The following is a 12,039-nucleotide window of genomic DNA, read 5'->3' as shown; positions in this document are numbered from 1 at the left end:
AGTCTGGCCACGCCGGCAGTTCAGGGCAGTCTGGCCACGCCGGCAGTTCAGGGCAGTCTGGCCACGCCGGCAGTTCAGGGCAGTCTGGCCACGCCGGCAGTTCAGGGCAGTCTGGCCACGCCGGCAGGTCAGGGCAGTCTGGCCACTCCGGCAGGTCAGGGCAGTCTGGCCACTCCGGCAGGTCAGGGCAGTCTGGCCACTCCGGCAGTTCAGCGCAGTCTGGCCACTCCGGCAGTTCAGCGCAGTCTGGCCACTCCGGCAGTTCAGCGCAGTCTGACCTCTCTGGCGACTGTTGACTGGCGGGCAGCTCTGACGACTGTTGACTGGCGGGCAGCTCTGACGACTGTTGACTGGCGGGCAGCTCTGACGACTGTTGACTGGCGGGCAGCTCTGACGACTGTTGACTGGCGGGCAGCTCTGACGACTGTTGACTGGCGGGCAGCTCTGACGACGACTGTTGACTGGCGGGCAGCTCTGACGACGACTGTTGACTGGCGGGCAGCTCTGACGACGACTGTTGACTGGTGGGCAGCTCTGATGACGACTGTTGACTGGCGGGCAGCTCTGATGACGACTGTTGACTGGCGGGCAGCTCTGATGACGACTGTTGACTGGCGGGCAGCTCTGATGACGACTGTTGACTGGCGGGCAGCTCTGGCGACTGTTGACTGGCGGGCATCTCTTGCCCCATCAAACAGCCCTTGTGCCCCCCCCTAAAAAATTATTGGGGGTGCCTCTCGGTCTCCCTTACCTCGCCAGCCTTCTTCCGCTGCTTGGTCCTTTGTTGGTGGGGATTCTGTCACAGGTATCTTCGTCTTCTGACGATAATGCGAAATCGTCATCGGAAAAGGTAGACCAATACGCAGCAGGTGTGCAGTTGTTCATTTTGAACATTTAATTAAACCAACACGAATACAAAAACAACAAACAAGAAAACGAACGATAAACTGACAGTCTGCAAAGCATAGGCTCAACACAGAACAATCACCCACCACCCCAAAGACAAACACACACACCTATATAGGACTTCCAATCAAAGGCAACTATACACACCTGCCTTCAATTGGAAGTCCCAATCATCAACCCAACATTTAACAAACACAAACCCCCTGCCACATCCTGACCTAGACTAAGCAATACGCCCTCTGCTGGTCAGGACGTGACAAATTCACAGAAAGTATACAAACAGTAATTATCATCACAAAGAATTGGTAGAGTAATGTGCCCTAGTGGGCTAAACAGGCATGGCTGGTGTCTTGTTAAACAAAGGATCATAAACGGTCAGCTGAGGAGACACACAGAGTTCATTAATATTAACAATTGACATGCTAATCAATTGCACATGAACGCTCACTCATTTGGGAACAATTGCAATCAATATATATTTACGCTCAGTGTGTCGTCGGGATCCTTGTTGGAGCGTCGTTCTGTTGGAGAGTTTTGTCCACGTTCTCTCTCTCTCTCTCGGTTAGAATGGATCTTTCAAAGCGACATTCATTAATGTCGTTATAGAATGGATGTTTCGTTGGTCTTCGCGTTCAATGATATAATTTACTTAGCTGCAGACTAATAATTAATATCAAAGACTTGTTCTTATTCTGTCGGTATCGATAGTCTAAAAGTTAACCACGTGGTATAGTTCACTTTCAGTAGAGTACTTGGATGGTCAAACCTATTGGCCAACTCGCAATGGATTGGAGGCCGGGTCTGAAAAAAGTAGATCAGGGTATAGTTTTATAGGGAACATGTCACATGACGCCTGGTCCTGTCTGTGTCCCTGGGGGCGTGCCGATGACTGAGTTAAGCTTGCTACAGAAATACAATTCTATCACATTAACATCAGTACATAGCATCTCAATGTATTACAAATAGCTTTATCCTTATTAATACATTCTATACAACCATGTGGATGCAAGTCTCAAGGCTGAGGCTATTATATAAACCGTTTTATGGTAATATGGTTATATTGTCTCTTCTGAGTATCACAAAATTGTACCAAGCGGACCAGTTCGTAGCTGGATTCTTCACCAATCTTCCATACCTTCTCCAGAAAAACAAATGTCATTCGGTTCCCCAATTGTGTGAGTTGGAAGAATTTCCTGTGTCTCTCTATGGGACCCCTCTGTGTCTCAACTGGGCCATGTGGTTGTAAGATTCTCCTCTGGAATTTTACAACCCTTTCACACAGGGCCTGGGTGGGGGGAGGTAGGTTGGGGGATGGTGCAAGGGGGGAGGGGGTCAACTGTCCTCCCTGTACTCAAAGAGGCCAACGTCATGACACCAGGTAGAGCCAGAATGCTGACATAGAGACTGAACCAGGTAGAGCCAGAATGCTGCCATAGAGACTCTACCAGGTAAAAACTGAACCAGGTAGAGTCTGAACCAGGTAGAGACTGAACAAGGTAGAGACTGAACCAGGTAGAGACAGATCCTGCCCTGGAGACTGAACAAGGTAGAGACTGAACCAGGTAGAGACAGATGCTACCCTGGAGACTGAACCAGGTAGAGACTGAACCAGGTTGAGACTGAACAAGGTAGAGACTGAACCAGGTAGAGACTGAACAAGGTAGAGACTGAACCAGGTAGAGACAGATGCTACCCTGGAGACTGAACCAGGTAGAGACTGAACAAGGTAGAGACTGAACCAGGTAGATCCAGAATGCTGCCCTTGAGACTGAACCAGGTAGAGACTGAACCAGGTAGAGACTGAACAAGGTAGAGACTGAACCAGGTAGAGCCAGAATGCTGCCATAGAGACTCTACCAGGTAAAAACTGAACCAGGTAGAGTCTGAACCAGGTAGAGACTGAACAAGGTAGAGACTGAACCAGGTAGAGACAGATCCTGCCCTGGAGACTGAACAAGGTAGAGACTGAACCAGGTAGAGACAGATGCTACCCTGGAGACTGAACCAGGTAGAGACTGAACCAGGTAGAGACTGAACAAGGTAGAGACTGAACCAGGTAGATCCAGAATGCTGCCCTTGAGACTGAACCAGGTAGAGACTGAACCAGGTAGAGACTGAACAAGGTAGAGACTGAACCAGGTAGATCCAGAATGCTGCCCTTGAGACTGAACCAGGTAGAGACTGAACAAGGTAGAGACTGAACCAGGTAGATCCAGAATGCTGCCCTTGAGACTGAACCAGGTAGAGACTGAACCAGGTAGAGGATGAACAAGGTAGAGACTGAACCAGGTAGATCCAGAATGCTGCCATAGAGACTGAACCAGGTAGAGACTGAACCAGGTAGATCCAGAACGCTGCCATAGAGACTGAACCAGGTAGAGACTGAACAAGGTAGATACTGAACCAGGTAGATCCAGAATGCTGCCCTGGAGACTGAACAAGGTAGAGACTGAACAAGGTAGATACTAAACCAGGTAGAGACAGAATGCTGCCCTAGAGACTGAACAAGGTAGAGACTGAACCAGGTAGATCCAGAATTCTGCCATAGAGACTGAACCAGGTAGAGACTGAACCAGGTAGATCCAGAATTCTGCCATAGAGACTGAACCAGGTAGAGACTGAACAAGGTAGAGACTGAACCAGGTAGATCCAGAATGCTGCCATAGAGACTGAACCAGGTAGAGACTGAACCAGGTAGAGACTGAACAAGGTAGAGACAGAACCAGGTAGATCCAGAATGCTGCCCTGGAGACTGAACCAGATAGAGAAACATATTCTACTAGCATTGATTATCATTGTATATAACCAGTGAATGTTGTTCTCTTCACTCCACAGACAAGAGAACAGTTGCAAGCAGAGCTTATTCTCTACCAAACCAGAATACAGGACCTGGAGTGTGTTCTGTCCCAGCAAGGACAGGTGACTGGATCTCACACACACACACTCACACACACACGCACGCACGCACGCACACACACACACACACACACACACACACACACACACACACACACACACACACACACACACACACACACACACACACACACACACACACACACACACACACACACACAGAGAGAGAGAGTTCTTTACCACTGATTCCCTGTGTGTTTGAAGGATATGAAGTGGATCGAGGAGAAACAAGCCCTGTATCAAAGAAATCAAGAACTCATAGAGAAGGTATAAAACTATTATCCATCATATTTACCTGAAGTGATATGTCACATGTAATTCAGGTGTGATTGGGAAAATGTGATTGTGATTATATTTCCCCAGTGTATTTCTGTCTCTTAACAGATCAAGCACATGGAAACAGAGGAGTCACGTTTAAAAAACGAATTTCAGGACGCCAGAGACCAGAATGAACTCCTGGAGTTCCGGATCCTTGAACTTGAAGTAAGAGCCATTTAACCCCTCACAACAACTGCTTTTACGGGCGCCGTGGTATGGCAGTCCCCCTGGCTCCATCCTCTCCAATCGCTAGGAGTTTCCACTGGACCTTGTACACAATTGTACAACAATTTTTTTTAATCTTAATGTTATTCACGTTTTTGGAAACGTATTGTCGTTTTTACAGTTTTAGCTGTACTCGTACATACTTTAGCTAATGAAAGACTAATGAAAGGCTAGATTAACATGCCCATGGTCTCCAAGATGGGCCATCTAGTAATAATGGCATCTATCACCGTCCAGGAGAGGGAGAGGAGATCTCCAGGAATCAACTTCCATGACATCCACTTCTGTGAAGGCATCAGTCCACTGCAGGTGTACTGTGAGGCCGACGGAGTCACAGTGAGTCTATATCTATAATAATAATATCATATAAAAGGTGTTAGGGGGTAGAGGCTAGGAGCTAGGGGATAGGGGCTAGGAGCTAGGGGCTAGGAGAGTGTCTAGGGGCCTTGAATTCAAATCTTGACCTCAAAGCCAGTTCCACTGCCTTTCTTCATTGTTCCCTTCTAATCAGGGCCTGATTTAAACCTGGGACACCAGGTGGGTGATATTAATGACCAGGGCCTGATTTAGACCTGGGACACCAGGTGGGTGATATTAATGGCCAGGGCCTGATTTAGACCTGGGACACCAGGTGGGTGATATTAATGACCAGGGCCTGATTTAGACCTGGGACACCAGGTGGGTGATATTAATGATCAGGGCCTGATTTAGACCTGGGACACCAGGTGGGTGATATTAATGATCAGGTAGAACAGAACACCAGTAGTTGTCCTCGTAGGGTCAGAGTTGAATACCCTTGGTCTAGGGGGAGTGTTAAGGACTTTATTTGATTTGAAGTTTAACCTGCTGTTTTTGTCTCTTCTCCCTGGCAGGACATCATCATCACAGAGCTAATGAAAAAGCTAGATATACTGGGGGATAATGCCGTAAGTGTATGTTCATTTCCTATCTACATGTATGTACATGTATGTCTGCCTGTAGTAGGGTCCGCTCCAACCTCACTGGACTCATCGCTCTGTCTATCTGTCTCCTCTGTGTTGATGGATCTGCTGTCTGCTTGATACTGAGTGCCTCAGTGTTGATGGATCTGCTGTCTGCTTGATACTGAGTGCCTCAGTGTTGATGGATCTGGTGTCTGCTTGATACGGAGTGTCTGAGTGTTGATGGATCTGATGTCTGCTTGATACTGAGTGCCTCAGTGTTGATGGATCTGCTGTCTGCTTGATACTGAGTGCCTCAGTGTTGATGGATCTGCGGTCTGCTTGATACGGAGTGTCTGAGTGTTGATGGATGTGCTGTCTGCTTGACACTGAGTGTCTGAGTGTTGATGGATCTGCTGTCTGCTTGATACTGAGTGTCTGACTGTTGATGGATATGCTGTCTGCTTGATACGGAGTGTCTGAGTGTTGATGGATCTGATGTCTGCTTGATACTGAGTGTCTGAGTGTTGATGGATCTGATGTCTGCTTGATACGGAGTGTCTGAGTGTTGATGGATGTGCTGTCTGCTTGATACGGAGTGTCTGAGTGTTGATGGATGTGCTGTCTGCTTGATTCTGAGTGTCTGAGTGTTGATGGATCTGCTGTCTGCTTGATACTGAGTGTGTGAGTGTTGTGTTCTCCTTATGTGCCATGTACCACCCAGAACCTATCCAATGAGGAGCAGGTGGTCGTCATTCACGCCAGGACCGTCTTAACACTAGCAGAGAGGGTATTTATATTTTCAGCAACTTACATTTCAAAAGGCTGTTTAATCTTTGTTTGTTTGAATGCCAGCCTTGTCTTTGAATCCCTGTCGTACAGTCGGCTTTGCATAATTGAGTTAATGAGATAAAATAATGTTTTATTCCCAGCTGAATATCCCAATTTATCTTCTCCTTTCAGTGGCTTGAGAATATAGAGGTCACCAAAACAGCTTTAGCACAGAAAAGGATGGACATTGAAAGTGAGAAGGTAAATGGCTGATCAAAATTTTATTTTAAGCCTTCTTATTTAGCATGTTGCTCAAGTTGTTTAATATGTTGCTGATGCATGGTAGTATGTGTTATATGTTTAAAGTGCATTGGCAACTGGCAATATATTGTAGTCTGACCTACAGTATTCAACAGACATCTTATATGAATGAATGAATGAATGAACAAATGAATTAATGAATGAAAGAAATAATGAATTAACAAATTAATGAATTAAAGAAATGAATGAATTAATTAATAAATGAATGAATGAAAGAGAGAGAATTAATTAATTAATTAATAAATGAATGAATGAAAGAGAGAATGAATGAATGATTTTGTATGAATCTTCAGGTAGGAGTTGGCTGAATGATCAGGTTGTGTTGTGTGTTATTTGCAGCATGTGTTCAGTAAACAGAAAGGCTATCTGGATGAGGAGTTGGACTACAGGAAACAGTCCATGGCTCAGGCTCACAAGGTGAGACATTTCAAATGGACCTAAATGTTCCAGGAAAAAACTTGCCTTTGTAAACTAACACTCGCACTCTGGATAAAAGCATCCGTGCTTCTACACTTGCATTGCTTGCTGTTTTAGGCTGGGTTTCTGTACAGCACTTTGTGACATCAGCTGATGTAAGATGGGTTTTATAAATACATTTGATTGATATCTGCTAAATGACTAAAGTGAAAATATACAATGAGTGCACAAACATTAAGAACACCTTCCAAAAATTGAGTTGCACCCCGTTTTTGCCCTCAGGACAGAGTCAATTCATCGGGGCAAGGTGTCAGAAGTGTTCCACAGGGATGCTGGCCCAATGCTTCCCATAGTTGTCAAGTTGGCTGGATGTCCTTTGGGCAGTGGACCATTCTTGATACACATGAAAAACCCAGCAGCATTGTAGTTCTTGACTCAAACCGGTGCGCCTGGCACCTACTACCATACCCCGTTCAAAGGCACTTAAATCTTTTGTCTTGCTTAAATCAATTGAGACATGGATTGTGTATGGCACACGTACATAATCCATGTCTCAATTGTCTCAAGGCTTAAATCCTTTTTTAACCTGTCTCCTCCCCTTCATCTACACTAATTTGAAGTGGATTTAACAAATGACATCAATAAGGGATCATAGCTTTCACCTGGATTCACCTGGTCAGTCCATGTCATGGAAAGCGCATTGTTCTTAATGTTTTGTCTAGTCAGTGTATATGTTTTTATAGAAAACATTGAGCCAGTGGATCACATTGTCCACCCACTGACTAGCTGCACCTGTGCCCGCTTGTGGTCGTTAGGTGTAACACCAACTACCTTGCCACTCTCCTTCTTTCTCTCCCCTCTCTCTCCATCCTTCCATCCCTCTCTCCGCTCCCTCCCTCCAGAGGATCTTGGAGCTAGAGGCGATGCTGTTTAATGCCCTGCAACAGGATGCGGGGGCCAAGATGTCGGAGATGCTGTCGGACGATGAGAGGGAGACACTGCGTCGGGCGGTGGAGCAGTGGAAGAGAGGGGTCATGATGGAGCTAAGAGAGAGGGACTCACAGATCCTCAGGGAGAGAATGGAAATGCTACAGCACTCACAGCAGGTGAGAGGATGGAGCTGGTAGAGGATGGAGCTGGTAGAGGGTGGAGCTGGTAGAGGGTGGAGCTGGTAGAGGGTGGAGCTGGTAGAGGATGGAGCTGGTAGAGGATGGAGCTGGTAGAAGATGGAGCTGGTAGAGGGTGGAGCTGGTAGAGGGTGGAGCTGGTAGAGGATGGAGCTGGTAGAGGATGGAGCTGGTAGAGGGTGGAGCTGGTAGAGGGTGGAGCTGGTAGAGGATGGAGCTGGTAGAGGATGGAGCTGGTAGAGGGTGGTTCTGGTAGAGGGTGGAGCTGGTAGAGGGTGGAGCTGGTAGAGGATGGCGCTGGTAGAGAATGGAGCTGGTAGAGGGTGGAGCTGGTAGAGGATGGAGCGGGTAGAGGATGGAGCTGGTAGAGGATGGAGCTGGTAGAAGATGGAGCTGGTAGAGAATGGAGCTGGTAGAGGATGGAGCTGGTAGAGGATGGAGCTGGTAGAGGGTGGAGCTGGTAGAGGGTGGAGCTGGTAGAGGGTGGAGCTGGTAGAGGGTGGAGCTGGTAGACGATGGAGCTGGTACAACACATAGCAGGTGAGAGAATCTACAGCCAGTAAAATAATGGGCCATTAATGCTGAGTTTATTTAATACCAGGCAGAACAGGTGTGAGAAACAACGATTACTACTGTGTCAATCTATGACACACACTGCAGTTAATGAGACAATATTGTTACTGTGTCTATCTACAGTATAACACATACTGCAGGTAATGAGACTATGTCTATCTACAGTATAACACATACCTGTCTAAAGGAGGTGAGAGAAACGACCATTACTAGTGGGTCTTATTCCCCAGGGAGATTCTCCTTCCTCAGCTACCCTACAGTACATTCCCCAGGGAGATTCTCCTTCCTCAGCTACCCTACAGTACATTCCCCAGGGAGATTCTCCTTCCTCACCTACCCTACAGTACATTCCCCAGGGAGATTCTCCTTCCTCAGCTACCCTACAGCACATTCCCCAGGGAGATTCTCCTTCCTCAGCTACCCTACAGTACATTCCCCAGGGAGATTCTCCTTCCTCAGCTACCCTACAGTACATTCCCCAGGGAGATTCTCCTTCCTCAGCTACCCTACAGTACATTCCCCAGGGAGATTCTCCTTCCTCAGCTACCCTACAGTACATTCCCCAGGGAGATTCTCCTTCCTCAGCTACCCTACAGTACATTCCCCAGGGAGATCCTCATTCCTCAGCTACAGTATAGCAATATTAAATATTTACTCTAATCTGATTATACTTGTTCTCCACCTTATTGTTCATCCTGTTTTTCATGTCCAGAGAATCAAAGAGCTGGAGGAATGGATAGCAGCACAGAAAAGACAGATAAAGGAACTAGAAGAAAAGGTACATCCGGTCCAATGGTCCCTTTTGAAACCAGTGACACTGTGTTGTATTGTTCAGTTTATTCAGTTGGAATCTGAATTGGAGTATAAATGCTACAAATTACTTTTTTTCCTCTGTTTAAAAAAAAAAATGACTCCTTTCTCTCCATTCTCTTCTTTTCAATTCGTTCAGTTTTTATTTTTATTTTTGTTTTTTTCTTTAGCCTTCATTCTTTGGTCATAGTTCTCCAGGGAAGCCAGAGCAAGTATGTATTTTTTTTATCTAAATGTCTGTTTTATTTAGCTATTCAAATAATAAATGAGGCTATATACTGTGCATGATATCATATTTTCATTTCAGTTCACAGGTTTCCATATTGTCTTCTACATTGTGTTCAAGAGGACAGGATTTGGTATCCAAGATGGCTCCCAGTGTCCTGAAAGTCTTTTCGAAGACTTCTTCACACGAGAAACCAGTCAACTATGCTGCAACACTGACTTTAGATAGAATACTATGACCATGTTTTTTTTAAAAGACAGAAAAACTTTTTTTTTTTTTACTTCAGTAACCTTTTAAACCTGACTGCTGTCCCTCGTTAGTAATGATGATGTTCACGTCTCGATGGAAGACTCTATGGAAGACTTCCTCTCTATGGATGAAGACTTCAGTGGAATTGAAGAACTCTTACATGGGAGTGTTTTGTGTTTTTTTTCCCTGCTGAGCAGGTGGTGCTCTGGTCGCTTCTCTTTGAAAGCATGAAGAAGAAGAAGAGTTTGATTGATTGATTGCAAACTAACTGTAGTGAAGTCATGCGATAGTCCTGCTCGGGCCTTAAACCTGGATCTTTTCTGTCAACCAAACACTTTAGCTAAGAGTTCCAAAACCTCTTGACGAGGTCACTAGGTGTTGGGTTATGTTAAACGACGGTGAAGTGAGACATTTTACCATAGTTCTTAACGTTCACACACACACTCCACTGCAGCTGAGCGTTTCCTAAAATGGACACCACACCACTGTTTACACTATCTGACCACGCTGTTATTACACTCACAGGGAGCTAGTCACAGAAAGAGAGCCCATCCTCGAACTTTAAAATGGTGAAAGCCTTCAATGATGCTGCCCATACTAAAACTGGCTTTGTGGCCAGTGTGCCCTCTATCTATCTCTATGGCCTCAGCCCTTCCCCTGTCTAGTCATTTGAAATGAAACCAGAAGCCAAACTGTGGTATTATTAGACATCATGTATTTTTGTATGTATGAAAAAAAGGCAAAGATTTTAAAATACATTTCTCAAAAGAGGAGTAAATAAAATGCTAAATTAGATTTTTTTTTTGTTGATGAAAATGAAGAAGCTTTCAATGATTTTAGAATTGTCCATTTGATCAGATTTATATAAATCTGATCTTCCCCCTTGGTGCTTGGGAGAGGGTGGGTTTGTTTCAGATGGGGACCTTGGTTAGTTCTGTTATGTCCTGTTAGAGAGGGTGGGTTTGTTTCAGATGGGGACCTTGGTTAGTTCTGTTATGTCCTGTTAGAGAGGGTGGGTTTGTTTCAGATGGGGACCTTGGTTAGTTCTGTTATGTCCTGTTAGAGAGGGTGGGTATGTTTCAGATGGGGACCTTGGTTAGTTCTGTTATGTCCTGTTAGAGAGGGTGGGTTTGTTTCAGGTGGGGACCTTGGTTAGTTCTGTTATGTCCTGATGGAGACAAATACCTCCCATTTAATCTTTATGACTCCATGTTAAAGCAGATTGTGTATGAAAGATGTATTTTATGCATTATCTTGCCATTAAATGGGATCAAGCCCCGTTTTTATGGACTACTGCACCTTCATAACCAAGCACACACACACACACACACCCACAGGAACACAATGCACACACACACTCACACACAGAGGACTTGAAATGATATACACTGGACATCACCAGCCATATCTGAATACTAGGATAGATGACATCTCTCCTGAAACCAAATAAGGAAAGGTCTCCGGGACAAACTGAGACACAGGTAAGAATAATATTATATGAATGCTTTCTGACACATCTGGAAATGGAATATTATTATCAACCAATGTTGAATATTGTTTTATCTTTTGATATAATTTTTTTTTATATGCAAGTGTTATTGGTTGGTTGATTAAAGTTGAATGTGTAAAGTGAAGTGAGGCTCAGTTGTCTGTGCAGAATTCCAACAGTAGAGGGCGCTACAGTACAGCAAATGTTTGCCATAGACATGGCTGTTTCAATGTGTTTGTATGTGTTCCCAGTAGGAAAAGACTATGTGGCCTTCAGCACTCTACTCTGGATCGTTCCAATCTGGTTTGCTATGTACGCTGACCCTTAAAATACCTGAAATGCTTGATATTTAAGCACAAAAGTGTAAAAATTCTTCATGCCACTCTTGGATATGATTATTTGAAGGCTGTAAAGTTCAATCCAAAACCACACAAAAGGGATTCATTTTGGATTGTACTACAGTTGTAGAAAAGCAGAAGCTTCAAGCTGGAATCCTTAATGGTGAAACTGCGATATGACTTCATTACATGCGCGCCAGAACAGCAGAAAATGTACTGTATTATTTCTTACCATGTTGCTTCTCACCTTCGCTTCATCAACAAAACAAAAACAATAACAACAGCTGTGGGGCAGACAGTGGTGCTGTTTCCTCTAGTGTAGATTCCATGTTTAACAGTGGTGCTGTTTCCCCTAGTGTAGATTCCATGTTTAACAGTGGTGCTGTTTCCCCTAGTGTAGATCCCATGTTTAACAGTGGTGCTGTTTCCCCTA

The 12,039-nt window shown here is 45.0% G+C and overlaps 1 protein-coding gene across 5 annotated transcripts in view; it reads left to right on the top strand.

Moving 5' to 3' along the window:
* Nucleotides 1–11,413, top strand: part of LOC106577179 (janus kinase and microtubule-interacting protein 3) — a 296,667-nt gene extending 285,254 nt beyond the window's left edge. For 2 of the 5 annotated variants that reach the window (XM_082964989.1, XM_082964990.1), the window contains 12 exons: nt 3,742–3,825; nt 4,027–4,089; nt 4,207–4,305; nt 4,603–4,701; nt 5,238–5,297; nt 6,010–6,075; nt 6,249–6,317; nt 6,717–6,794; nt 7,697–7,900; nt 9,207–9,272; nt 9,475–9,516; nt 9,612–11,413. In XM_082964989.1, coding sequence (XP_082821115.1) covers nt 3,742–3,825; nt 4,027–4,089; nt 4,207–4,305; nt 4,603–4,701; nt 5,238–5,297; nt 6,010–6,075; nt 6,249–6,317; nt 6,717–6,794; nt 7,697–7,900; nt 9,207–9,272; nt 9,475–9,516; nt 9,612–9,758 — 1,077 coding nt within the window. In that variant the 3' untranslated portion in view covers nt 9,759–11,413. Of the gene's footprint in view, nt 1–3,741; nt 3,826–4,026; nt 4,090–4,206; nt 4,306–4,602; nt 4,702–5,237; nt 5,298–6,009; nt 6,076–6,248; nt 6,318–6,716; nt 6,795–7,696; nt 7,901–9,206; nt 9,273–9,443; nt 9,517–9,611 lie in introns of all 5 variants that reach the window. The other 3 variants (XM_082964991.1, XM_082964993.1, XM_082964992.1) reach the window with 3 other exon arrangements.
* The last annotated feature ends 626 nt before the right edge of the window (nt 11,414–12,039 follow it).

Source organism: Salmo salar, chromosome 18 (genome assembly GCF_965601325.2).
Source record: "Salmo salar chromosome 18, fSalSal1, whole genome shotgun sequence".
NCBI classification, from domain to species: domain Eukaryota; kingdom Metazoa; phylum Chordata; class Actinopteri; order Salmoniformes; family Salmonidae; genus Salmo; species Salmo salar.
Note: the sequence above shows the minus strand (reverse complement) of the source record. Positions and strands in the feature narration are given on the sequence as shown.